Source organism: Mobula hypostoma, chromosome X1 (assembly GCF_963921235.1).
Source record: "Mobula hypostoma chromosome X1, sMobHyp1.1, whole genome shotgun sequence".
Classification (NCBI taxonomy): domain Eukaryota; kingdom Metazoa; phylum Chordata; class Chondrichthyes; order Myliobatiformes; family Myliobatidae; genus Mobula; species Mobula hypostoma.
Window position 1 is genome coordinate 37,237,433 of NC_086128.1, and position 26,689 is coordinate 37,264,121.

At 38.5% G+C, this 26,689-nt stretch overlaps 1 protein-coding gene and 1 pseudogene across 3 annotated transcripts; one reads left to right on the forward strand and one right to left on the reverse strand.

The window, feature by feature from the left end:
- LOC134340128 (ceramide synthase 6-like) overlaps nt 1–739 on the reverse strand; it is a 29,113-nt pseudogene extending 28,374 nt beyond the window's left edge.
- rundc1 (RUN domain containing 1) lies at nt 509–26,264 on the forward strand. 3 transcript variants are annotated; one of them, XM_063037008.1, is made up of 6 exons: nt 509–620; nt 10,550–10,986; nt 15,753–15,911; nt 17,506–17,704; nt 18,148–18,258; nt 18,890–26,264. In XM_063037008.1, exons 2-6 carry the CDS (start codon nt 10,621–10,623, stop codon nt 19,744–19,746), a joined length of 1,692 nt encoding a protein of 563 aa, XP_062893078.1. In that variant the 5' UTR covers nt 509–620; nt 10,550–10,620; the 3' UTR covers nt 19,747–26,264. The 3 variants fall into 3 exon arrangements, with proteins under 3 accessions (XP_062893078.1, XP_062893077.1, XP_062893079.1); XM_063037007.1 differs by lacking the exon at nt 509–620 and adding an exon at nt 675–825; XM_063037009.1 differs by lacking the exon at nt 509–620 and adding an exon at nt 842–1,058.
- The last annotated feature ends 425 nt before the right edge of the window (nt 26,265–26,689 follow it).

Sequence of the window (26,689 nt, forward strand, 5' to 3'; positions counted from 1 at the left end):
GCCCCTAATTAACCTTCCTTCACTTCTCCATTCAACTGACATTCTCCCCTTCCCTAATTATTCTATTCCAGCGCTCCCCCTTCCCTTTCTCCAATACCCGGCCACCCCGCTACCCCAAGTTTTCTGCCACTAACCACAATAGCCTCGCGCCGCCTATCGGTAGCACATTGCCGCGACGCGTATTTGCTAAATTGGGAGTTCCGAGCTGATATGACACCCGTCTCCCTTTACAAATTTATGAGGACTCTAAGAGGCACTGACGTGAAATTACAAAATAACATGCTTTTCAAAAAAAATCCTTCATTAGAACTTGTCCATAGACTAAAAATCTTAGCAGCAAAAGAAAAATCCACGTATTGCCCTGTCTACTCGTGGATGCACTTCCCTCTCCCTTTACCTCTCAAAGAGAAGTCGTAACACGTAGATAGCCCAAATCCAGGGCAAAAGAAAGTACAGATCCTTGAGCCGGGGGTAGACTGGGTTCTGCGAGTTTTCTAACTGTGCCCTGCTGACGTTGTGTGGAAGCCAGAAGCCCTCGTCCCAGACTGAAATAGAAAGCCACAGCGGCAGCCAAGCGCTGCCTTCCATCGTCGGAGCTGCCAAGCGCACACACTCACACAGTAAGTCTACAACGAACGTGACCTCTGCCGTTCTGTACCATCGATTGGTTAAACATATTCGAAAACAAATTCCTGCCCTCGAGTTCCACAATCCAGCGCACCATTTTGTATCAAAACATTTCGGATAAATTAAAGAAAGACGGGTGTACGATAGCAGATAAGATAGCTGTCTATGAGGTTAGATAATATTCACGTAATCAAACAGGTAAGAAGAGTTAAACAGTAGCTAAAATAAAACGTTCGTCAAAGGGTTTTGCTCTTGGCGTTTAATATTAAAAATCCAATAGTTCATTGATTCAAAAATATAGTATTTTAATAAGGCATAACGGGGAGGTTAATTAGATCGACAATAGGGCGGTTCCAATTTAACACACAAGACTAAAACTTCAACAGCCGTGTACAGATTCTCACACAAAGATGATTCATTCACTGTGCCTCGTAAGTTTCCAATGCTTCGTTGTTTTTGAATCATGGTGTGTGTATATATACAGTATATACAGAGCGTCATTTTAGCCAAACTTTATTTTAAAACTGAATCTCTAAACTTGTATTATAAATACGTTTAGATATTTTTGCAAAAGAATATTTAATAAAATGTCCAAAGAGGTACTTTGATTTGCTATTAACAGCAGATAGCACGGCTGGTTCGGGAAGCCATTTTTTCGTCAACCACTGACTTAGCAGAGTTTAATGCATATGATAAAGCCTTTTAAAATTGAATATTTTTTCCATCTGATCTGATTAATTTGTCAGCTCTTTGACGTTCTTCACTTGAAAGATGCTAAACAAATATATCAGTAGAATATGGAAAACTGTGAAAACCAGTTAAATCAAATGTTGCAGGGCTTGGAGGCTACTAAAAATCATTTTGTTTTTCTTTGATATTGGTTAAAGACAAAAGTTGCCAGACAAAATAGTTTAAGATGAGCTGGTGTTTCTGAGCACCACTGTTGCAACAGTTTTATTATATCGGAAAAAAATCTTCAAAAGAAATAAACTTTTAAAAGGTACCTTTTAACATTCTCTTAAGAGTAATTTTCTGCTGTATGCCCAAATGTTGTATTAAATAACAATCTTTTTTCATGACTATTTGAAGATTTTAAAAAATGTGGATCTTTCTTGCTTAAAATGCTTTCAATTAAGCATTTCTGCCACTAGGCTTCGAGAGTTTTCAGTTTTGAGATAAAGAACAGAATGAAAATATTAGTGCATCTTATTTAATTCAAATACATTTTACTGGTTCTAACTGAGCAGTTTATTACAGAGTATACAGAACATTGATTTAGTTTTGTGAGTCATAGTACTTGATTATGTTTTTAGTAACCTGCAGCTTTTGCTTTGTTTGCACACCCATGGGTGAGGTTCAATTTTCAGTATCCAGAGCAAGCGCTTGTAAATTAGTCAATATCACAGCAGACAATATCCACGGACAAATGACAAGAACACGAGAAAATAAAGTAGATCACCTGGTCCTTGAAGCCTGTCCTGACATTCATTATGATCATGGCTGATTCACCCCAGGCCTCAACTCTTCCTTTGTGTCTGCTTGTATACAGCAGATAATAATGTATCTGCTTCCTTATTAAATACTAATGAGATAGTGTCCATAATCTCTGGGACAGAGAATTCTAGAGATTCACTACTCTCTGCAAGAAGATGATTAATCAGTTGATGAGATGGTCAGATAAATGGCAGATGGAAATTAATACTGAAAAATGCGAGTATTACTTATTTTAGAAATACTGATAAGGCTACAAACAACTCTGGAGAAACTCAATATGTAAAGTAGCATCTAAAGTAGATGTCTTGGGCCTTCATCTGGACTCTGGAAAGATATGATTCAAACAATTGGCTGAATCCTAGGTATAGAGAGGAACAGAGAGATCTGCATGCACAAGGACCACCAAAGGTGGTTAAGAAAGCATATAGAAAAATTCTGAGAAAAATTCTTCATTAGTTAGGGAATAGAATGCAAGAGAGGGTATACCCATTTATTACATCAGTTATGCCACAACTGGAGTACTATGTACAGTTCTAACCACCACACTTTAAGAAGTACGTAATTTCACTGGAGAAAGTTGCCTGGGATGAAGCATTTTGGCTTATGCAAAGCCTGGAGAGATTGGTTTAGTGGACAAGGAAAGTAGGGGATGGAGGCATAATCTGATAGAGGTTTGCAAAACTATGAGCAGTGTAGATCATAAGAAATATTTCCTCAGCTGCAGTGTTTACAGCCAGAAGGCATAAATTTAAGGTACGGGGTATGACATTGAAGGCTGCAGACTGAATGTTGGAAACTGTGATTAGTATAAGACCATAATATATTGGAGCAGAATACATAAGTACTTGATGGCCAGCAATTACACAGTGCGCTGAAGGCCCTGTTTTCATACTGTATGACTCTTTGACTCTAATAAAAAAAATGGGTTACAAACTTCAGACAAATACTACCCAGGCCTATGTGAAATCATACAGTTTTGATCATCTTTAAGTATCTTCTGCGTCTATAATCCTTGTCCTTTCTTTCCCAGCTCTATTAGCCCAACACCCCAACTCCTGACTACTGATCTGAAACCCTTAACCTTAATTATCAAGGTTACCATCCAAATGCCAAGACAACTTCATAACTAGTATTTTTTACACCTCCAATTCTATCCCAATGATCTTGGACTACCTCACTTCTGGTTCTAGAATTATTGTATTTTTACATGCAATCCACTGATGGAGCAGGTGGAATCTTGAATCTTCCATTGATGGGTTCTTGAATGGAATGTTACTTGGCCAAGTGTGAGTCAATTACACCTTTACAGACACCAACTGGCCTCCAGGTGCTTGATGCATGCATATGCAGTGTTATATAGTATATTCAGAAGGAACGAATCACAATGCATTAGGAAGCAAATTCAATAAATTTCCAGTACCATACATCAAAGTTGCTGGTGAACGTAGCAGGCCAAGCAGCATCTATAGGAAGAGGCGCAGTCGACGTTTCAGGCCGAGACGTTTCTCATCACATGAACAGTGCTGGAAATAATTTGTAGATATTATTTTTTAAAAAGTATCTGTTCTGATTTCCACAATCAGAATTACTTTAACTAGATGTTATAAAACCAATTTTAAAAACTTAAGCAATCAATCACATCCAGAAATAAAGTCAAAGTCACAATTGACTCAACTGTAACATTCTCATCAGAAGTCAGAAGTTTGTGGGTTCAAGTCCCACTCCGCTATATTAAAAATTAAAGTCTGTCAGGAGCCTCGTGGCCCATCAGGCCGGTGCTTATGCCATGGCGTGAAGCGACTGAGAGTATGAGACTCCCCTCCCCCCCAGATAGGACGCCAGTCTATCGCGAGGTTAACTCATTGCCAGTACCCATTCTCAGCTGGGTAGACTGTAGCATTGTGTGGTTAAGTGCCTTGCTGAAGGACCCGCTGCCTCGGCCAAGGATCAAACCCACGACCTTCAGATTGCTAGTCCAACACCCTAACCACTTGACCATGCGCCACACACTCCACTGTATAATATAGGTTAACATTCTAGTGTAGTACCAATTGATTGGTTTTTTTTTCAGTTGGTGCATTATCAAAACTACTTTGTTTTACATGAGAAGTGTTAAAAGTTCTGTTTGCCATTTTGGATGGATGTAAAAGGTACTTCAACTAAGCTTAGGGAAATTCTCTCTAATACCCTGACCAGTGTATACCTTTCAAATATGACCAAAATAGATTGTCTTTTCATTGCTATTTGGGACGTACAAATTGGTTGCTTTTGTTTACATGACAATAGAGAAGATATTTTAGATATACTTATTTTTTAAAGTGTTAGGCTTTCAAAAAAAGTGTAAGCAAATGTTTCTTAATGTCTCATCTAGGGTGACGGCAGGTAGCACAACATTAGGCTCGAAATCCCTGAGCATATGAAAGAAAAACAAAATTGATATGGTTTCCATGCCTAAATACTATCTAGGGACTCATTGTTAACTGATTGTGTAACAACAAGATTAGCTCATGGCTATTGCTTTCCTGCAATCATAGAGTCTTGTGACAGGAAAAGATTTGGGAGGGATGTGTGGCAATTGCATCATAAACCTTAAAGAAACTTATTTTCTCTTGACACCAACACTACTCCCTCTGGAGGTTGTGTGAAGAAAAAGCTACAAAGACGATTACTAACATTCAAGATCCCAGATACAAGTAAATATTTAACAATAGATCTAGAATATCATATAATATAGAGGTGGGGAATTTCATAATAATATGTAAAGGTAAACACAGAAGATTAATTTTAAATTAAGAGGAGATGGTTGTTGTTAATAACATCTGAATAGACCTTGCCATGTTCCCTATAAGCACCAACACTACAAAAATCTACATTACCATCACCTTTTTATCATCTCCAAGGTCTTATTTGTCATGCTACCTTCCAAGATCCAGTACTGGATAAGCACAAGTTTTGTTACGTTAAATGTTGGAAGCAAAAAACCATTATCTTCATTCCATGATGTAAACTCTGATCCCCTCACAACAGCACTCCTCTTCCTGGGACCGGACTGTTCGCAACCTGTTTGAATATGATCCAAGTTCATGACTCCACATCTCCTTCATTCCCAAGTCTGTCTACTGCCTCTTGCTGTGACATGGATCGTTTTGCCTCAAGAAGGGATGAGGAAAGAACCTAGACTGTGTTCTAGGAGCCAGTCACACTCATCAGATTAATTTCTTCATGTTTGATCAGTGATTAGGAATGGAGGGGTGTAACTGTGAAAGAGACAAAAAAAAAGGGATAATCCTGAGAGACTCAGCCCTTGCCCTTGTGTAATAGGTATGAGTTTCCCACTCCCTGTTTGGATAAGGTCAAGAACTGCAGGAAAGATGTGCAAGCTGCCCATGGCACCATGACAGAGAGAGCCATTCAAGTGGGGACGGGGTTTAAGAAAACGGTAACATAGTAGTTATCAGGTATAGCATAATTAGGAGAACAAATACTGTACTATGCAGTAAAGGTAGAGTGTTCTGGAGACTATGTTGCCCATGCACAATCAGGGTTAAGGAACATAAAATGCCGAAGGAATTCAGCAGGTTAGGCAACATGTATGCAGGGAAATGAACAGTCAAAATTTTTGGGCTGAGACCCTTCATCAGGACTAGAAAGGAAGGGACTGGAAGCCAGAGTAAAAAGGTGGAGGGAGAGGGAAGAGCACAAATGATATGCAAGTCCAGGTAAGGAGCAAGTGGGATGAAAGGGAATAATGTGAGAATGTAGGAGGTGATAGGTTGAAGAAGAAGGAATCTGATAAGAGATCATGGAATATAGGGAAGGAGGTGGGGACTAAGAGGGAGATGATGAGCAGGTCATGGGGGCAGGGGAGGGAAAGAGAAGGGGTGAAATATCCAGTACCTATACACGTCCATCACTCATCAGGAAGTCCTTAAGGCTCTCCATCTCTTTCATGACAACAGACCTAACTAATTGCCCTCTACCATCATCATTCTCTGCCTCCCAGAACTGGTACTTACCCTCAACAATTTCTCTTCCAGCTCCTCCCACTTTATCCAAACTAAAAGTGCAGTCATGGGCAAATGCATGGTTTCCAGCAATGTCTGCCTTTTTGTCAGCTAATAGTACAATCTAAGCAGTCCAGGTTCCAAGCCTACACTAGTAACACTCCATAATTCTTTCTCCACTGTGTTGAAGACTGTATTGGTGCTGCTTCCTGCACCCATGCTGAGCTGGTCAATTTCATCAACTTTGTTCTCTACTTTCACCCTATCCTCAAATTTACTTGATCTTACTCAGCCGCAACGTTGACTGTTCATTTCCCTGATTTGATTCTGCCTGCACTGCTGAGTTACTCCAGCATTTTGTGTGTGTTGCTCAAGATTTGCAGCATCTGCAGACTTTCTTGTGTCAGGGATAAGGAACATGCCTTCTGGGCTGAAGAAGAACTGAGTGGGAAAGAGAATATCCAGTTGCCATGGTTTAGGTAGGCGCTAACAATAGGTAGGATCTTGAAGGTGGTTCTGATGAGGGATTATAAACAATTGAGACAAAATTGAAAAGCAGAACCACATACAAATTGGCAAAAGGTAAGTAAGATTAGAGAAATAAGCCCATGGTACAAAGAATGGTGTGAGAGAAATGAGTTCAGATTCATGGACATTGGCATCAATATTGCTGAAGGAGAGAGCGGTTTCTTTGGGATGGGACTAATCTGAACAGTGCCCTGGTGAGTTGTTCAAAGAAAAGGCTTTAAAATAACTAGACGGGTCTAGTGGTGAGAAGTTCAATAAATCAAGCAGAAATTAAACTTTGGGATCCCTGGAAAACAAAACTGGGAATTAATTACAGAAAACAAAGAAGTACATGCTTTGCATCAGTCTTCACAGTAGAGGACACTACAAATATCCCAAATATTCAGTTCTGGTCACCTCACTACAGGAAGGATGTGGAAACCATAGAAAGGGTGCAGAGGAGATTTACAAGGATGTTGCCTGGATTGGGGGGCACGTCTTATGAGAATAGGTTGAGTGAACTCGGCCTTTTTTCCTTGGAGCGATGGAGCATGAGAGGTGACCTGATAGAGGTGTATAAGATAATGAGAGGTATTGATCGTGTGGATAACCAGAGGCTTTTTCCCAGGGCTGAAATGGCTAGCACGAGAGGGCACAGTTTTAAGGTGCTTGGAAGTAGGTACAGAGGAGATGTCAGGAGTAAGTTTTTTATGCAGAGAGTGGTGAGTGCATGTAACGGGCTGCCAGCGACGGTGGTGGAAGCGGATACGATAGGGTCGTTTAAGAGACTCCTGGACAGGGGTACATGGAGCTCAGAAAAATAGAGGGCTATGGGTAACCCTAGGTAATTTCTAAGGTAAGGACATGTTTGGCACAGCTTTGTTGGCCGAAGGGCCTGTATTGTGCTGTAGGTCTTCTATGTTTCTATATGTTATGTTTTTGTTTCAAATTAAAGAACTTGTAACAATCCCTAACATGGAAGAACAATTTGTAGGAAAACTAATTATCATTAGATCCCAGTGACCTTTATCTAAGGCTATTAAAGGAAGCAGTTGCAGAGATAATGGAGCCAATGCTGAATTTTTCCAAAGCTCATTGAGATCCAGGAACATCCTATCAGATTGGAAAATTGCAAATGTGTCTTCAATGTTCATGGAGGAAACAAAATGTGTACAATTATAAGCTTGTTAACAACCTCTGTTATGGCAAAATGTGGGGGTTTATAATCAAGGAAGAAGTAAGTTAGTAATTTAGAAAGCTTAATGTAATGACACCATTGGCAACATCATTTCATGAAAGGTTTGACAAATTTGTTTAAGCTTTTCTTGGATGTAAAAAGTAGAGTTAATAGAAGGAAATGAAAGGGTTAACATATAAGGAATATTTGGTGGCTCTGGGACTGTACTTACTGGAGTTTGAAAGAATGAAAAGGAGGGGAAATGGAGAGGATGGTTCCTATAATGTGGGAGTTGTAGGACCAGAAGGCACAGCTTCAAAATAGAAGGACATTCCTTTAGAACAGAGACAATGAGGAATTCATTGCCACAGACAACTGTGGAGGGCAAGTTATTGGGTATATTTACAGCAGAGGTTGATAGGTTCTAGATTAGTAAAGATGCCAAAGGTTACGGGAGAAGGCAGGAGAATAGGGTTGAGAGGGATAATAAATCAGCCATAATGGAATGAAGAAACATACTCGATGGGCCAAATGGCTTAATTCTGCTGCTTTGGCTTATGGTCTTACAGTCTAACCTGTACATGTAGTACATTTGGATATGCAGAAATCATTTGGACGAAATGCCAGCCACATAAAAGGCTAGCACACAAGATAACAGCGCATGGTATTGTGTGTCGGGGGGGGGGTCAATTATTAACATTGCGGATTGGCTATCACATAGCTAACAGAGTCAGAATAAATTGGTCTCTTTCAGGCTGAAAGGAAGTTACTTGTAGAGTCCCTCAAGCATCAGTTATTGACCCTCACTGGTCTCTGATCTGGAAGAAGGAGTAGAGTGTAAGTTGTCCAAGTTTACCAATGACACAAAAATAGGTGGGAGGGCATGCTGCAATACAGAAATTTGGACTCTGCTACAGATATGGATAGTTTGTGTATGTGGACGAAAATTTGACAAATGTAGTTTAATATGGGAAAATACGAAGTCACACACGTTTTGTAGGAGGAACACACGTTACATGAAGGAAGACTGTAGATGAATAATGGGATCTAGGTATTTTATATGTACAAATTGTAAAAGGTCAGTAGGTAGGTGCAGTAAGTAATGAGGAATGTGAATGGTGTATTGGCCTTCATTGCAAGAGGTTTAGAGTTTAGAAATAGGGAAATATTATTATAGTTCTACTGAATACTAGTGGGGCCACTCCTAGAGTGGAGTACACTGATCTGTATTCTTTGCATAAGATATACTGGAGGTAGTACAAAAGAGAGAATCACTGGGCTAATTCCTAAAATGAGAGGGTTGATCTATCAGCAGTGACTAAAGAGATTAAATCTATATTCTTTGGAGTTCAGGAGAATGAGGGATGATCTTATTAAAGTATATAAGATCCTGAGGGAGTAGAGCAGGGTAAATGTCAAGATGTTTCCACTCGTGGAGAATCTCTAATCTGGACATATAGTTACAAGCTTTAGAGCGGGTCATGGTCATCTAGATCTAAGGCGTGTATTTGTTTTCAGACACTGCAGACATTCTCTCTTCTTCCCCCTCCTCCCATCAGTTAGAAGAAACAAAAGCCTTTAAGCATATACCACTAGTCTCAAGAACAGTTTCTATCCTACTGTTATAAAATTATTGAGTGGTCCTTTCAAAGAATGAGATAGACTCTTGACCTCAAAATCTACCTTGTTATGGCCTCACACCTTACTGCACTTTCTCTGGAACTGGAACACTATTCTGCATTCTGTTATTGTTTTCCCTTGTATTACCTGAATGCATTGATGTGATGAAATAGTCTGTACGAACAGCATGCAAAACAAAGTTGTTCAACATACCTCAGTACACGTGACATTAATAAACCAATTTACCAATTTCAGAATTGGAGTTATTGTCACTGACATTGTGAATTTGTTGTTTTGTAGCAGCAGTACAGAGCAAGTCATAAAAATTATTAAAATTCCAAAAAGAAATAAATAAGAGAAACAAGATAGTGTTCCTGAGGCTTATGGATCAAGGAGGAAGTCAACAAACTTTTGAAAGATATGGATAATTGCAAATTTACACAGAAGAGGAAATGAAGCTATGATCTGATTGAGGCAGGCTTTCTTCTTCTGGTGCTATTTTGTTCTGTTCTTCTTCAGCTTATCAGGTGCTTAAAATATCATCTGTGTTTCTGCATTTAACCATTCCGAAGGTCTCCAAGCTGACTCTGTTGTTATCTTTAACTTACTGAAAAATCTGGTACCCCTATCCTTACTCGCTGTAAGTTCTGCTCACCCGTCTTCCATACTCTCGATGGCCTACATTGGCTCCAACCTGCAATATACTAATAATACAATCTCCCAAAGTACTGAACCTCTTCCAATTCTAGGTACTTGCATCTCTGTAGTTTCCTTCATTCAACTATCGTTGAGGCGTAAGTTTCCAGAATCTGTCCACATTTCGCACACATTTCCTCTCATAATATCTAGTTATTTGACCAAGGTTTTCATTTGGCTTGTCACCTAGAGCGCGTCAATAGCAAATTCTGTTTGTAACACCAAATGTGCCACATAAGTGCAGTTTGTTCCGGGAATCACTCAAGGAGTAATCAAACTGAGGTTCTGGGACAGCAAATAAAGATAATAGTTTTGACATGAAGATCATTCTATAGAAAAGTGGTACACTCACCTAGACTTACCTGACAACCAGCCGGTTGCTGCTCACTGACGTTTTTATGACGTCGTGTGTGCTCGGTTTCAGACGGAAGTTGACGCCAAATGGCGGTCGGTCAGAGTGGCTCTGGAAGAAGCTGCGGGTGGTGACGGAGAAGGATGGACGACGTGTCCTTGTCGGATTCGGAAAGGGTGGCCGGGGAGCGATGGGCGCCGGTGGGGGCCGTGGCGAACCCCGAGGAGGAGGAGAGCAGCGTGGCTGGAGTGGGCCTGGCGGGCGGCGCGGCGGTGGCGGTGATGGCGGAGAAGATGCAGCGGCTGGAAGGTGAGCAGGAGCTGCTGAACTCGTCGCTGCTCGCACTCACCTCGCACTTCGCCCAGGTGCAGTTCCGCCTCAAGCAGATCGTTAACGCGCAGAGCGATGAGAAGGAGCGGCTGTTGAAGGAGCTGGAGGACTTCGCCTTCAAGGGCTGTCCGCAGCCCTTCGTAACCCGGGCACTGGACGGACAACAGCTGGACAGTGCGGTAAGGACTTTCCTGCAATATCTGCTTCATGTCAGAGTTCTTGTTTAAAGCCATGGCCCAACGTGCACGAATAGTTTTTAACGTAAATACCCAACTTCTAGAAAGCGAATTGTGTTTATTGTATTTCTGATGCTATGTGCTGTTGATGTTACTGTAAGCTTTACATTGCACCTTTACATGCAGACGTACACTTTTGCGGATGACGAACTCGACTTTGATTTTGAGAAGTTCAAACCCATAACTTAGCGACAAACTTTATCCCATGATATGGGACACCGGCCTCAATCAATGAAAATTGGGTATTACTTACTCAGTTTAAAACAAGCTAGGTACACGAGGTGCATTATCAATTTGAGGACTCCATTTTCTGTATTCTCTGCACATTCCTTTTGACTTACTGCTAAGAAGGCCCCACCTGTGTCTTTTGTTAAACAGCTGTTTGACCATTCCCACGCCCATGTATAACTGCATGTTCTGAATAGCAAGGTCACTGTAACAAAAAAAATGCTGCTCATTTTTAAAAATTACCTATATTGAAAGAAGCTTTTGACTTTACAATTGAGATTTTAGCCAGTGTATCGGTTATAACAGAGCTTTGGATGGCGAGACTGTTAAATTTCACCTGACATAGCATATGGGTTGCATCTGCCAGAATGCCCCAGTGTAAAACTCTGTAGTTTATGTAATATTACCTCTTACTTCACCTTGCGTTGTATGAAACTGGGTGAGTCAATATTTTCATTAGTCTTGTGTTATAATTTCCTCTGTTTTATTTAATAGATATTACAGCATAGTTATTTGTGGCGCTTAGCCAGATGTATATCACTATTCACAATTCAGTAACTATAATTTGTGACTATTTATAGTTTGGTAGACTCTAAATCCATTTATGAAATCGGCATTCAAGATCAAAAGCATACTTGTGTTTCTATTGTACTGTTATTTTTCTCCATTAATTCCTCGACAAGAAGCTTGACATGTGACTCTACTAACAAAGTTATGAAGACTGAAAGTTTTGTATTGTGAAACTCATTGCCTGTGGTTAATAGCTATTGTGAATGAGCCTGATACAATCCTGAATGTTTCACATATAAAACCAGGCCTTAATTGTGGATGTATCCCAGCACTAACAAAGATCGCCATTAACAATTTCTACAAATACTAATTACAGGATAATCCAGCTGACAAAATTGTAGAAGGCAAAGTTTATCATTTTGATTTGTAATCAGTCATTAAGTTTTTAAAAATTACAATTGTAGTATGGCATAATAAATACAGCCTGAACTTTGTGTTCCAATTTATTAAAAGTGATCAAGCTGACCTGTAATTTGAAGCAAGTGATTGTAACATATCAAATTAATCTCATCTTCATTTAACCATCCAAAATAAGTGTGTTTTGTAAGCTTGCAAAACATTTTTTATAATCAATAAGACATTGTGATTGTGATCATTTGTGTGCAGCAACATGGAAAATTAATGCAAAAATTACATAATTGAGGTTTGACTTGCAGGCATTAGATGATGGCTCAAATCATAAAAATGTATAACTTGTATCTCATCATTGTGTGCTTTGAAACTAAGCTGTAAGCATAATGCATTATCCTTATTTAATGATTCTTCAATCCATATCTGATATTATTTCTCAAAGTTTCCCTTTAATGCATTTTTGTTACCCCCAATGCTTTATTACATTCAATCATTTAGAGATTTCTTTTCAGAATAGATGTCTATTTAATTGAAATAATTGTGAAGGTTTTTATGATGCAAAAATTATATAATCTATTCTCTCAAAATGGAAGGTGAAACAGAGCAAGATCGGTTATTGTTTTGAGTTGTGCACTGCGGGTGAATGACTGGACCTGATGCCAAGGCAGTAAGTATGAGCATCCTAGAGGAATTGAACATGGAAACAGGCCCTTTTGCCCAACTCATCAGTGCAGACCGAGATGCCCATTTAAGCAATTTGACTTTATATTTAAGCAGAGTTAGGAAATATAGCACTACCTCAGAATGCATTGTAAGTATTCAATAGCTTGTCATTCTATTGCCTGCATTTGACCCACATCCCTCTGAATCTTTTCTATTGATGTGCCTTTGCAAATTTCTTATAAACATTGTTGTTATACCTGCCTCAAATAGTTCCTCTGACTGCTCATTCTATACAAGGCGTTTGGGAAGATGGCGACACACTTGGATGCAGCGGCTTCCACGGGGCCAACCGAAGGTGGTATTGTCTTTTTTTAAATGTATTTTTTTACGATCACAAGACCCTGCTGGACATTAGGAACTTAAAGTACTGCAGGTCTACCCCATCAGTGAGTTTATTTTATTTATTGCGATACAGTGCGGAATAGGCCCTTTGAGCCACGCCGCCCTGCAATCCCCAGTTTAACCCTGGCCTAATCACAGGACAATTTACAATGACCAATTAACCGACCAACCGGAACGTCTTTGGACTGTGGAAGGAAACCAGAGCACCTGGAGGAAAGCCATGCAGTCACAGGGAGAACATACAAACTCCTTACAAACAGTGGCAGAAATTGAACCCAGGTTGCTGATGTTGCAAAGCAATGTGAGTTTCAGGTTAGCAGTGAAACTGAAGGTGCTGGACTTGGCGTGGATCATTCTGCTGCCTGCATCGGAGTGGGTGCGTGAGGAGTGTGCAGTCTAATAACAAATGATCATCTTAGTCACTTTTTTTGTGATTGTAAGGCCCTGTGGACATTGTTAATGTGAAATGCTGCAAGTCTGATTCACCAGTTTATTGGTGAACAGCGGGGAATCTACATGGCCTCGGTTGTAGCAAAAACTGGGCCTCAAGCTGCAATGTCGCTTGTTTGCAGCCACCAGGGGAGCAGCATCGGAGTCGGTGCTGCCCTCCAGTGTTTGCTTGGCTGAAGACAAGACAAGATGTATTGTGTTCAACTGCTGACTTCTCCAACTTTCATGGACTCGGGGACTTGGACTAGCTTATTGTATAACTGTATTCTACTGTTATTTTGTGTGCCTTGTTTTGTGTAGAACTGTTGGTACTGTCTCTTGCACCTTGGCCCTGAGTAATGCTGTTTCATTTGGCTGTTTTCATGGGTATTCATGTATGGTTGAATAACAATTAAACTTGAACTATATATACACCACCATCTGCTGGTTCAGCCCACAGATATTTTTAAATCTGTCCCCCTCACCTTAATTTTATGCTGGCTAGTTCTTGATTCTATTTTGGTGGGTAAAAGACTGTATGCATTCATTCCACTCTTCCCTCCCCAGTCTCCTGTGCTGCAAGGAATTAAGTAATAGCCTGCCCAACCACCTGATTTATTGCAGCAATGGAAGAAGGAAAATCCTCACACTCTCCAGCCATGTGAACTCTGTAGTTCAATGAAGCTTTGAGAGTTGTACAAGAATAAAAGAAGCTGAAGTATCCTTAAAAATACTGTTGTCAAAACCCAAAAGATAAAAAACCAATTGAAAGCTTCCATGCAAATTAACAAATTGCAGTTTATGAAGCAGAAGGCATTCTATACAAGCATTTCTTGTTGGTAATTTCAGATATTAGCTCTCCCACCAACACTTCATGTAGACTTCTCTTCATTTACATGCGCAATTTATGCCTTATTTGCCTTGAACCATCATTCCTTTTTGAAAATTAAAGAAAGAAGCTAGATGTGAACTGTTTGTCCTGTTATCCTATCCTATCACAGCCTTTCCTTGCTCCCGTTGCCTGTCACACACTCTATCTTGCGTTCTCTCCTTCAAACACCTGTGCAGGTGATACTGTCTAAACTTGAAGCTAAGATAGGTGAAAATGTTGTCCCGTAGCCCTAACCATTGTTATTGTGGGATGGGAGTATCCTCCTGATTTGTTCATTCAACAAGTGTTCGTTCATGTTGAGCCAGGCAGACAAGGCACAGGAATGCAAATGGATCATGTGCTGTGTGGTAAGAGAAAATAGCTTGCAAGTGGTTGTAGCTATCATTGAGATCCATTGATGTTCATATGCCTATGTCTGTGGAAATCAGAGAGGGCTGGTGATAGCAATTAGGACAAAGCTACATTCATAGGTAAAGGGGGAAGTAATCACAGACATGGAAAAGTGCCAGTGCAAAATTAGATGACAAAGACAGAAGTGCCAGTATGGAGGTGCGACAGAATCAACCATTTTGGCACAAATCTACACCTGACCGAAGAAGTGCTAGGTGGTAGAGGTTTGCACCAGTTTGTTCACAGTATGGTGTGAATAAGAGCTTTTGTGCTGTTGGTCATTATTAATTTATTTTGCAGTTAATAATTTATAAATTTCAGCATTGTGCTTCTCTAAACTGTTTACCTAAAAACTATATTAATCTTTTTAAAGTTGTTTGAATATTCAGAATTGAAAGAATTAAGTACAACAAAACTATTATGAATCATTTGGTTTAGCTAATAACCTTGCTATTACTTTGATAACTTTTAGTAACTTGCATATATTTGATTTTCTTTTCCTCTAGGATATAGTTCTGTTTATTTGTAATTATCACTCAGCCTTTTCCGACCTCATTTAATCTATTTTGCTTTTCAGCCTTTGAGCTTGTCTTTCAAGAGTTGTCAGTGGAAAAAATACTTCAAATTGTTTCTTTGCAATCTATTATGCATTTGTTTTTTGAATGTAAATACATGGTCCTGAACTGTTTTAGCCATGGGTCAGACTGTAAGATGTGTATTTTTTTAAGGACATTTTAAATAAAAACTGAAAATGAGAAATATATTTTTGTTGTGTTTCCTTCAGAGTGAAAGGGAAAAACTTGAAAGGCTCGAGGCCCAAAGACAGAAGCAGAAGGAACTGATTATACAACTAAAAACACAGTTGGATGACTTGGAGACATTTGCTTATCAAGAGGGCAACTATGAGTCTCTCCCACAGTCGATTGTCCTAGAGCGCCAGCGGGTGAGGCTTGTAGCTATGTGCTATAAATTATCAAGGTGTACCTTGGACATTACCTCATTTCATGTGTGATCAATTTCATTAAGAAGTGTACTTGGCCAATATTCCTAGCGTCCTCAAATATTTAGACATGAAGCCACTTTGGCTCCAACACAGCTAATGAAGAAAATTAAAAGAAAACATTAATACTGAATTTGGTAGAGAGAGAGGGGAAAAAAGCAGTTTATCTTTCACACCTTTCATTGAGTCAACAGAGTCATCACCCTAGAATGTTATTGAGGAGTATGCTAATTGTAATTTTTTGATAACTTTTGGTTAGCAAGGATATTCAGGGAAATGAAATTGAAGGAAAAATTAACCATACACCAACTGAAGGTGGGAGTATACTGAGAAGAGCTTTTTTTTCCCTTTGCGTTTTATTATTTATGGAATCTGGGTATTGCAAGTGACCAACATTCATGGTCTATCTTCATTTGCTGTTGTTGTAGTTGTGGGATGCTGTCTTTTTAAACCATATAGTGTTTTGGTACAACTATAAGGGTGATTAGGAGTTATTCATGTTGTTCAAGACCTGGTGTTCCAAATAGCCAGGCCAGCTCTACCTAATGCACTGGGGGAAAAAAAACATAAATGTTGTCTCTGCAAAACGCTTCAGATTCATTGACAGGGCAAACAAACAAATGTAAGTGTTCTTCTCCTAGTCGATATCCTCAAGTGGAGGTTCTAGTTCCCTCTAATCAACTACATTGGACTGCTATGTTGTATACGTGTCCAACACCAGGCTGGTGCAGTGGGCCTTTTATTCTGAGCCCTGTCTTGGGAAGGGAAACTAGCTGGACAAAGAAAGACTCAAGGACCTGCTCAAAATAACCTTGAAGAAATGCAACCTACTCACTGTATTCTTGGGGTTCCCTGCCTATATCCACTCAGTGGAGACGCAGCGTTCAGATGTTATTGCTATTCTAGTCCATGCATCATAACACATGGAACGGCCATATTAATAGCAGAGGAAGTGCACCGCTACACACAATACCCAGTTGGTTGCCCTGTCAGGCACCTCTGCCCCATCTGGCATTCCCATATTATCCTTTACAAGGCACAAATCTGGAAAGGAAGCAAATCTTCCTTGATCCCAAAGGATTATCAAAGAGGGATTCCACAACACATTACAATTGTGGTTACAATCGTGGTTACAATCAAGGAAGTACTTTTAATGTAGGGGGAACGCTGTTAGCCTGTTTGTGCAGAACAAATTCTCTCTAACAGTAATGAAATACATGGCTAAATTATCTACTTAGTAAGTGTTTGAGGGTTAAATTTTCTCAGAGCACCATATAAACTCCAGTTCTTTCAGTAATGTATGGGATCTTTTATATTTTTCTGAAAGACAACTGTGGCATTGTTCTGATGCCTCAATGGATGATATATTTGATATGCAGCATTCCCTTATTATCTACAGGAAGAGCTGCTGAAATTTTGCACTCACACTTGTACGGAAGTTAAACTTGCAGGGACAGATGTTCAAGGGGTAATTGTACATGGAGCCTATAAGTCATTATGGAAGAGAGCTTGCATTGTTTTGTCTTTTTATTTTTAGGTGATCATTGATGAATTGATTAAGAAGCTAGACGTGAACCTAAATGAAGACTTTAGCAACTTGTCGCCAGATGAACTCCGACATCGTGTTGATGCAGCAATTGCTCAAATAGTGAATCCAGCAAGAGTGAAAGAACAGCTGGTGGACCAGCTTAAAACACAGATTAATGACCTCGAAATGTTCATTAATTTTCTCCAGGGTGTGTATGTCTATTGACCCACACTCCTTGATCTTAAAATTGGTTGGGTTGAAGTGTGAATTATGTATGCTTCAAAAGTTAGTTCAAAAAATTCTGTATCATTGTGCTCTTGTGAGATAGAGCAAATAGTTCCTCCTCGCTTGAACAGGAACAAAAATGTTTGAATATCTATGAATTTTCCTGGATTTGTGTGCCATAAGTAGTTCACAAAGAGTTTTGTTTCTAATAGCAAATCAATATGAGCCTTCAAATATTGATTTGCTCTGTTGAAACCTTAAATTGGAATTGAATTCAATTAACCTGGAATTCAAATCTTAGCTTTTATTTTTGCCCCAAGTAAAAGAAATGAATGTAAATTCTGAAAGCATTACAAAAGTTCACTTCATTCACTGCCTGACAATTTTATCAATTTATCATGGTCTTTACACATGTTTATCACACAGGTGAAGTTGGCAGTCCCCCACAAATTGAGATTGGGAGGTGTACATGTCCTGTACATGGAGTAAGTGGCTCCAAAGCATCAACTGCAAAATTATCAAGCGGAAGCCATCACGGTGAGGTCCAGTTTCTCTAAAGCACTGCCTCTGTTCTGGATTTATGGGCTCTTTTGATAGTCCAGACAAACTCCTCTTCTATAACAAACTACTATTATACCATCAAGTTTTACCACTTGGTAGGAGGTTACTTGAATATATAGTATACTTGAGGAAAGTTATCCTGTTTATAATCAAGACTGACTCAAGGTATCAATTATTGGCTTTTGTATTGTGAAGAAAAGTCACAATTAATTCATGATTGAGTTTATTTTTACTATTTTCAAAATACTTTTGTGTCCAAAAGCAATTTTAGCTGACTTTGCAATGATGCTATGTTGTTTTTCCTTCTCCAATGTTTTTGTAGGTTGAAACAATTGTTTCTTGTTTAACTTGACTTTTGAAATATGTTAAGTTTTTGAAAATCCAATGCAAATTTTTACATTTGTAGAAAAGAAACTTGAGAAAATTCAAGTAGCCCAACTGTGAACATAATCCTTTATTCCAACAACTATTTCTGATTATTATTGGATTTAAGAAGCAATTCATTTTGAGACACAATCATCAGATGTGAGTAGGATTGCATGCAGTATATCATCCAGGAACTACTTTTGTTGTTTTTTTTTGAAAGGTTGACTTTTCTGTTTTGCAGTGGATCCAGAAATGGCGAGAAAAATGAGGGCGACTGGGCTAAGTCTCATGCGCAGAGCCCTGGCAGTGCTGCAGATATTTGCTGTTAGTCAGTTTGGGTGTGCGACTGGTCAGATCCCGCGTGGATTGTGGCAGCCTGATGAAGCTAACAAGGACTACAGTCCACTGCTACTGAAACTAGAAGGAGCTGTGGATAAAGTAAAGCATCTAGCGGTAAGCTATCAGTCGGAAGAACATGTGATTACCTGCCGTGACCTCAGTCTTAATAGGAAAAATGAGCTAACAACTGCTGTTCGAAAAGAGCTGGCAATATCTCTCAGGGACCTGATGAGCCATGGTTTGTATGCTTCTTCTCAAGGAATGAGTTTGGTTTTAGCTCCAATTGCATGTATTTTACCCTCATTCACAGCAGCCCCGCAAACTATACATCCATGGCAACTTTTTGTGAAATACTACACCACCAGAAATGGCAGAGCCTTTGTAGAGTCTCCTGCTCGTAAGCTGTCTCAATCTTTTGCCTTGCCAGTGTCTGGAAGTGGTGTTGTGACTCCTAAACAAAGTTTACTCTCTGCGGTTCACACTGTGCTTACTGAGCATGGCCCCTACAAGCGCAGTGCAGATTCAGAATTTAAGGCCTTGATATGCATGGCATTGAATGAGCGGCGTTTGGTTTCCTGGATAAATCTGATCTGTAAATCTGGAACACTTATCCAAAGTCACTACCAGCCATGGAGCTACATGGCTTCAACTGGTTTTGAGAGTACACTCAATATTCTTAGTCGTCTTAGCAACCTGCACTTTGATCTGCCGTTCGACTCTGCTGTTCGACAATTAAAAAACATCAAAGATGCTTTTTAGTGTTTCTTGATCGGTATATTTTATTCAAAGCATTCTATTTTCTCCTATTTAAAATTAATTTAAATGTTACTTACAAATTAAACTATGCTACTCCTTTATGAATTTAAAGTTTTAGTTGAGTGGTTGAGGCATGTTTAGAATTGATTGGATCATTTTCTTCCCCCAGTGATCAGTTACAGTTCTATTTTAATTATTTAAGTGGCGACAGGTATCCTTTTATGAAACTCCAGAATTAAAAATTTATAAGAATATTGCAGATTGTTCACTGAATTATAGGATGTACTTCCATATGTCATCAGCAAAGTATAATGGGATAATTGCAAGGAATGTGACATTTGGTTGAAGTGCATATATTATCACAGATTAAATTGGTCTTCTGGACAAGTTACAATTGTTTTTGGAAAGCATGATTGTGAATTTTGTACATAAGCTTGAAGCTGGGTGAAGGTTGAATGTTTTTTCACATTTTTGTCATTTTTAAGAGGAATGTCTGCTAATGAAAGCTGAGGCATTGCTGCAAACTGGTTAAGTAAAAGAACAGCAAGCCATATATTTAATGAGACCTCTTATGACAGAAAATCGTGTTCTAAAGCAAAAATTTTTGAGGGAGAGCCTTTGTCAAGTTTAATGGCAAAGGTACAGTATTTTCTCCATTCTTGATCTGTTGGTTAATTTTTACGTTTAATCATTTCCTAGTCTGCACATCAGGCTTCAGCCTAGAAGTAGCCGAGCTTTAGATCTGTAGTCGAAAGGACTTATTCAAGCTGGAGGTCTGTAATTAGTGGTGTTCTGCAGGGATCTATGGTGGGACCTCTGCTGTTTGTGATGTATATAAATCATTTGGATGAAAATGTATGGGTGTGTTCGTAAATTTGTGGATGATACCAAGATTGGTGGAGTTGTGGATAGTGTAGAAGACTGGCATTAGAATACAGCACAATATAGATCAGTTGCAGATATGGGCAGAGAAAAGGCAGATGGAGTTTAACCCAGATAAATGTGATGTGTTGCACCTTGGTAGGGCAAATGCAGGGAGACAGTACACTGTTAAGGGCAAGATCCTTAATGGTGTTGCTAAGCAGAGAGATCTTGGGATCCAAGCTCTTTGAAAGTGACTGCACAGGTCGATAGGGTGGTGAAGAAGGCCGATGGAATGCTTGCATTTTATTATTCAAGGCATTGAGTTCAAAAGTCAGGAGGTTATGTTGCAACTTTATTGAAATTTAGTTGGGGCACATCTGGTGTATTCCATACAGTTCTGATCGCCCCATTATAGGAAGGATGTTGAGGATTTGGAGAGGGTGTGGAAGAGTTTTACTAGGATGCTGCCTGGTTTAGAGAGCATGTGCTATCATGAGAGGCTGGTCAAACTTGGGTTGTTTTTTTTTGAGGCGCCTGAGGGGAGATCTAATGGAGGTTTACAAGACTATGAAAGATAGAGTATCTTTTTCTGAGGGTGGAAATGTCTCAAATCAGAAGGCATGAATTGAAGGTGAGAAAGGGGATGTGAGGGGCAAGTTTTTTTACGCAGAGTGGTGGATGCTTGGAATGCACTGCCTGGTATGGTTGTAGGAGCAAGTACATTATGGACTTTAAGAGACGTTTAGATGGGCACTTGGAGGCCATTCATTCAGCATTTTCATTTGATGTAATTTGATCATTTCCAAACTTGTTTTATCTTTCTGTACTGTTGTTGGAGGGGAATGGAGTCGTCGACACTAAGGTTTTCTTCTTTTCCATTTTTAAGTTGTTAGTTTTGCCCAAGTCTTTTAGTTTAGTTGATTAATTCTGTTTTTCTTTGGGGATGGGGTTTGTTTGTTTTTTTTTCTTTTTCATGGTTTTTTTTTCCAGTTTTTTGCTTTGTGTTATCCGTTGTTAGTTCTACATGATTGGGAGCTTTGTTAATTTACACTATTTGGTTTTGCAATTACTTTTTTAAGTGTAACAATATATCTCCTACTATTTGTATTATTGCTATGTTTTGTTTCTATATTTTGAAATTAATAAAAAGATTGAAAAAGAAAAAGATGGGCACATGAATGTGAGGAAGATGAAGTGATATGGACAGTGTGAAGGTGGGGGGGATTAGTTTTTCGGGGGGAGGGTTTGGTTTACTTTTTAAGCTAGTTTGACACAACATTATGGGCTGAAGAGCCTGTCCCTGTGCTGTACTGTTCTATGTAAAAGATTTTTTGACACTGTTCTGACATTGCTCCAATGTATCTCCCTTTTTGTATAAAAAGAAGTTATGAAGAACCTGCCCTTATGCCTAATGTTTGAGCTTGTTACATGGGAAATTGCTGTTTAAGCCCACACCTACCATTGTTTCGTGTGTTCCAAATGATCATTCTGTATTTTTGTCTTGCATATTAATTTTGTACTGTCTGGATATTGTATATGACCAATGATGTAATTGACTACTGTAAGTGTTTGATATGGGGTGTGACATTTTCTTTAATTTCTTGTGTATTAATTGTTCTTGCTACCAAGAATATCTATTATTACCTGATCATTATGATCACGTAGCTAAGTAAATATAAATCACTAATATCTTAAATTTAAATTGTTTATTTGTTTATACACATTAAGATGTAATGTATTCAATTAAATCATGATTGCCTAGGAGGTCATGAGAAATCATGGAAATCGGCTTTCATTAACTGGCTTTGCATTTTTTTGCTGAGGTATTATTAACATAATATTATACTTTTTTTCCTGGTCAACACTTTTCTGATATGTAGCATTTGAAGGTAACATGTTGGATGAAATATATTGACATCTTAGTTATTTTCTGTCCAGTAATCCCATTTTCTCTCAATTATCTTAGAAGTTATGTATGTCATATTCATTTTATGTACTTAATCACTTCATTGTGAAAATGGGATCACTTGATAACGGGGCCAATTGAAAATGGGACCATTGCACTGTTTAACTTATAATCTGTGGCAAATTCTTTCTTTAATTTGGGTTAGGTTTGGAGAAAGGTCTAGTCATTTGAGTGCAAATTTTCAAAGTCTTCAGTTATGCTAAGAAAAAAAATGGATCAGGAGTGTTTTGTTCTTTTGAAAAATTTGAAATGCGCACTACACCAGAGCACAAGAATGGAAAGAAAATCCTTGTAACATAACAATGCCCAGACAATATTTCTCATCAATCTTCATTTTGAAATGGGAGCAAACCTTAACTAAACAGAAAATTGTTATTTCTTTACCTCATAAAACAGGAAGGTATGTAATCCATATGTATAATCTGTGTTGTAGAAAGTTGATAATTTGATCAGTTTGATTTTTATTTTGCTAAAGGTTTAAGCAAAGAAAGAGCTGAAACTTTTTTTCAAGAATCAAACCAAATTTGATGCCTTTTGATAGCCGCTGTTAGTTTGATCAGAATTCCCTTTGGCATTTGTAAAGGTGAAACTTACTAATTCAGAATTTATTGGTTATTGTACTGTCTTGTATTGTCTAGTTCAAATCACTGGGTAATTAGATTTTTTTAAATCATTCCCCAAAGTCTCTATATCTCAGTTACAAAGGAGTATTTGTAACTTCTGTCAGAACCTTGATTCTATTGAATTGCATCAGTTCATGAATGTACTTGCCCTGGGGTTAAATGAAACATTTTCAGAAAAATATCAATGTTGTATGTTTTGCATTATTTTCCACTAAAGCCTGTCAGAAACTTCACCCAACTACTTGAAATCCTCACACTTGAATATTGGCTTCCTCTTTAAACGGCTTTAAACAAATTTGTAAAGTATGGTATTAAATCTGGAGTCAAATTCTACTTTAGTCCATCGGCTATGGGGGGGGGGGGAAGGTGTGCGTGGCTTGCACCTACATGGTTAAGATGTTGAGTTGCTTGAGATGAGAGTTTGTTCACTTTTATTCAAGTGCCCTTAGGTGGGTGTTCCCACCATGACATTTTTGCATTTCCCAATGAAATGTGTTTATTGGCTTTTGTTATTTGCGGTCACTTCAAAATAATATCCTGCAGTTACTGCCAGTTGTGTTGGATATACTTTCTGTCTCCTGGTTAGTGAAGTCGTATCAGAGACATTTGACAAAAGTATGTGCTGACTTTGCCTGTGTGGCTTCTGCATACCTTCCCTGCCACCCCCAACCCAACCTCTGACAGTAGAACAGTACATTTACAATATTGATGTTCTTGGTATGGACAACTAATAGAATAGTTAATCTTGATATAACTTCTACTTGAAGTGACTCCAGATTGCCATTCAGGTCTGTTTTAATTTCTGTTTGCATTACCATTATGGAATAGTGTTTTTTGTTTGAGCTGCTTATTCTGCAGGTAACAGGATACTATATTTACGTCCTGAGACAAGTTAGTTTTAATTGGCTGTCAAAGGCAGGTGGATTCGAATCACCTGTGTTACATGTACACTTAATCTGTGGTTGCTTTGTTTGATTTATGGATGCTTTGGAGTGATGTTGGCACTCATCCTGGTTTGTATTGTATTTTTGCTGCTATTCTGAGTCTTGACACTCAATTATAAATTTGTACTTAAGGGATGTTACTGAGGGACTGCTGTCTTTTTACTGAGATTTAACAACAAACCTGGTCAGATCTTTGATAAGATTCTTGATGTTCATGCCAATGTTTCCCACCAGCAATCACCTCCGAAAGCACATGAACCAATTAAGCATCACAATTGATGTTACTGATTCACCACACTTCAATTCATGTTGAAGGGGGCTTGGGAAGTCATATTTGATGATGCACAATGCCAAGTATATTTCCAAAGATGAATGGAATCTTGAGGATTATCCAGCTCAGTAATGAAACACTATCAGTTTCTGGAATTCTTCAAACTGATCTGGTTAATTTCAAACGCTATAATGCTCCTGCATTAAATCCTCAGCACACAGTTTTTTTTTGGTCTAATATTTAACAATTTCAGTTGCAGCGACAGTTGTAATTGGTAAATTGTGTGTCTGGAACAAAATAACAAATTGCAGTAAATACACAGCAGATCAGGCAACATCTGTGTAGATGAGAATACATAAAGTAGAAGTTGTGAGCAGGCCAGCAGATCCATTCAAGCCTGCCCTGGCATTTACTTTAGACAATGATTGCTTCTGTGGATCATCACCACACACCCTGACCCACTTCAGGTTGATGACCCAGAGCTTTGGATCAGTGCTGCCAGATCTGAGTATTACCAGTGCTTTATTTTTATTGAACTTTCCAAAATCTGTATTTTACTTTGGTCTGAAACTGAAGATTATACCAAACCTTGTTACTTTTCAAGACCCCAAAATGAATAAAGTCTTGTAATTGGTAAACATGTTCAAAGTAAATTTATTATCAAAGTACATATTTGTCACCATGTACTACCCTAAGATTCATTTTCTTGCGGGCATTCACAGTTGATATAATGGATTCACTGGAAAAACTGCGCACAGCATAGATGGGCAAACAAACAATGTGCAAAAGACAAACTGTACAAATACAAAAAGGGAAAAAACAAAATAATAAATAATAAATATTGAGAACTTGAGTTGTAGAGTCCTTGAAAGTGAGTCCATAGGTTGTGAAACCAGTTCAGTGTTGAGGTGAGTGAAGTTGCTCCCCTCTGGTTTGAGAACCTGATGGTGGGGATCCTTGATGGATGTTGCTTTCCTGCGACAGTGCTTGTAGATGTGCTCAATGGTGGGGAAGGCTTTACCGGTGAAGGACTATGCTGTATCTACTACTTTGTGTAGGATTTTCCATTCAAGGACATTGGTGTTTCCATACCAGGCTGTGATGCAACCAGTTAATATGCTCTCCACAATATGTTTTAGATGATATGCTGAATCTTTGCAGACTTCTAAGTAGAGATTCTACTTTTATTGGTATGAGAGAGGAAATCAAGATTGGTTGAGTGTTAGACTATGGTTGAGTCACTCAGCCATATTGTGTAGTGTTACAACATGTAATTTTAGATCTGTATATCAGATAGGAGGAAGATTATTATCTTCATAATTTCCCAGGTTTTAAAAAATACTAGTTTTTATTGAAAGCTGTAAAGATAATAATTACCAGCTCACATTTTATGCTACTGGTCTTAGTAAATTATTTTGACTGCACTACATGTATCAAGGAAATGCCTTTACTCGCCAAAGGATATTGACAATTACATTAAAATGAGCAGCATTCTGTTATTTGAATGTAACTATGCAGTCAATACACACATTTTTAAAGGCCTTTGTTCATCCATGAAAAAAGCTCAGATCTTGAAAATTTTTGTGAAATCACCAAAAAATATTGATAAACAAGGTGAATGAAGACCAATTGACTGTGCTATATCACTTGAATAAATGTAATTTCTTTGCTGAAATCTTTATTTGTCATGTCTAGGTTATAAATTTCAGGATGATGGTGAAAGCTGTGGAATGTAATTGTATATAAAGCTAATTGTATATTTTGGAGTTGTAAAATTATGCAGTAGCGTAAATAGCATGAATTATAGTTCTGTCATATTCTAAGTATCAAAGATTAAGAAATAAAATTCTGACTATTCCAATATTTGCAGTCATAGTTTGTATTACTATAGTTATAATGTTTAATCTTCAAAAAAACATATTCACCAGTTTGCTCTGGTTGAATTCAGATCTTCTGAATTAAAATTTCATAACACTTACTTTCATTTGCAATGTCAGGTGGAAAACTGACATTTGGTATTCTATGCTTAAAATGAAACAGGGTCTCAACCCAAAACATCAACTGTCCATAGATGCTGCTTGAGTTCCTACAGCATGTGATGTTGCTCCACACTTGGAATGCATTGCAAACCATTTCCAAAAATCTTTTGTCAAAACTTACTGTAGAATTGTCTTACAAATGGCAGCGTTCACTGTAGGCGCCCTTCAATAAAAGGTCTCGCATTCTATCTGGTTCCTGATAGCACAAATAGATTCTTGTCCTCTTAACTAGTTACATT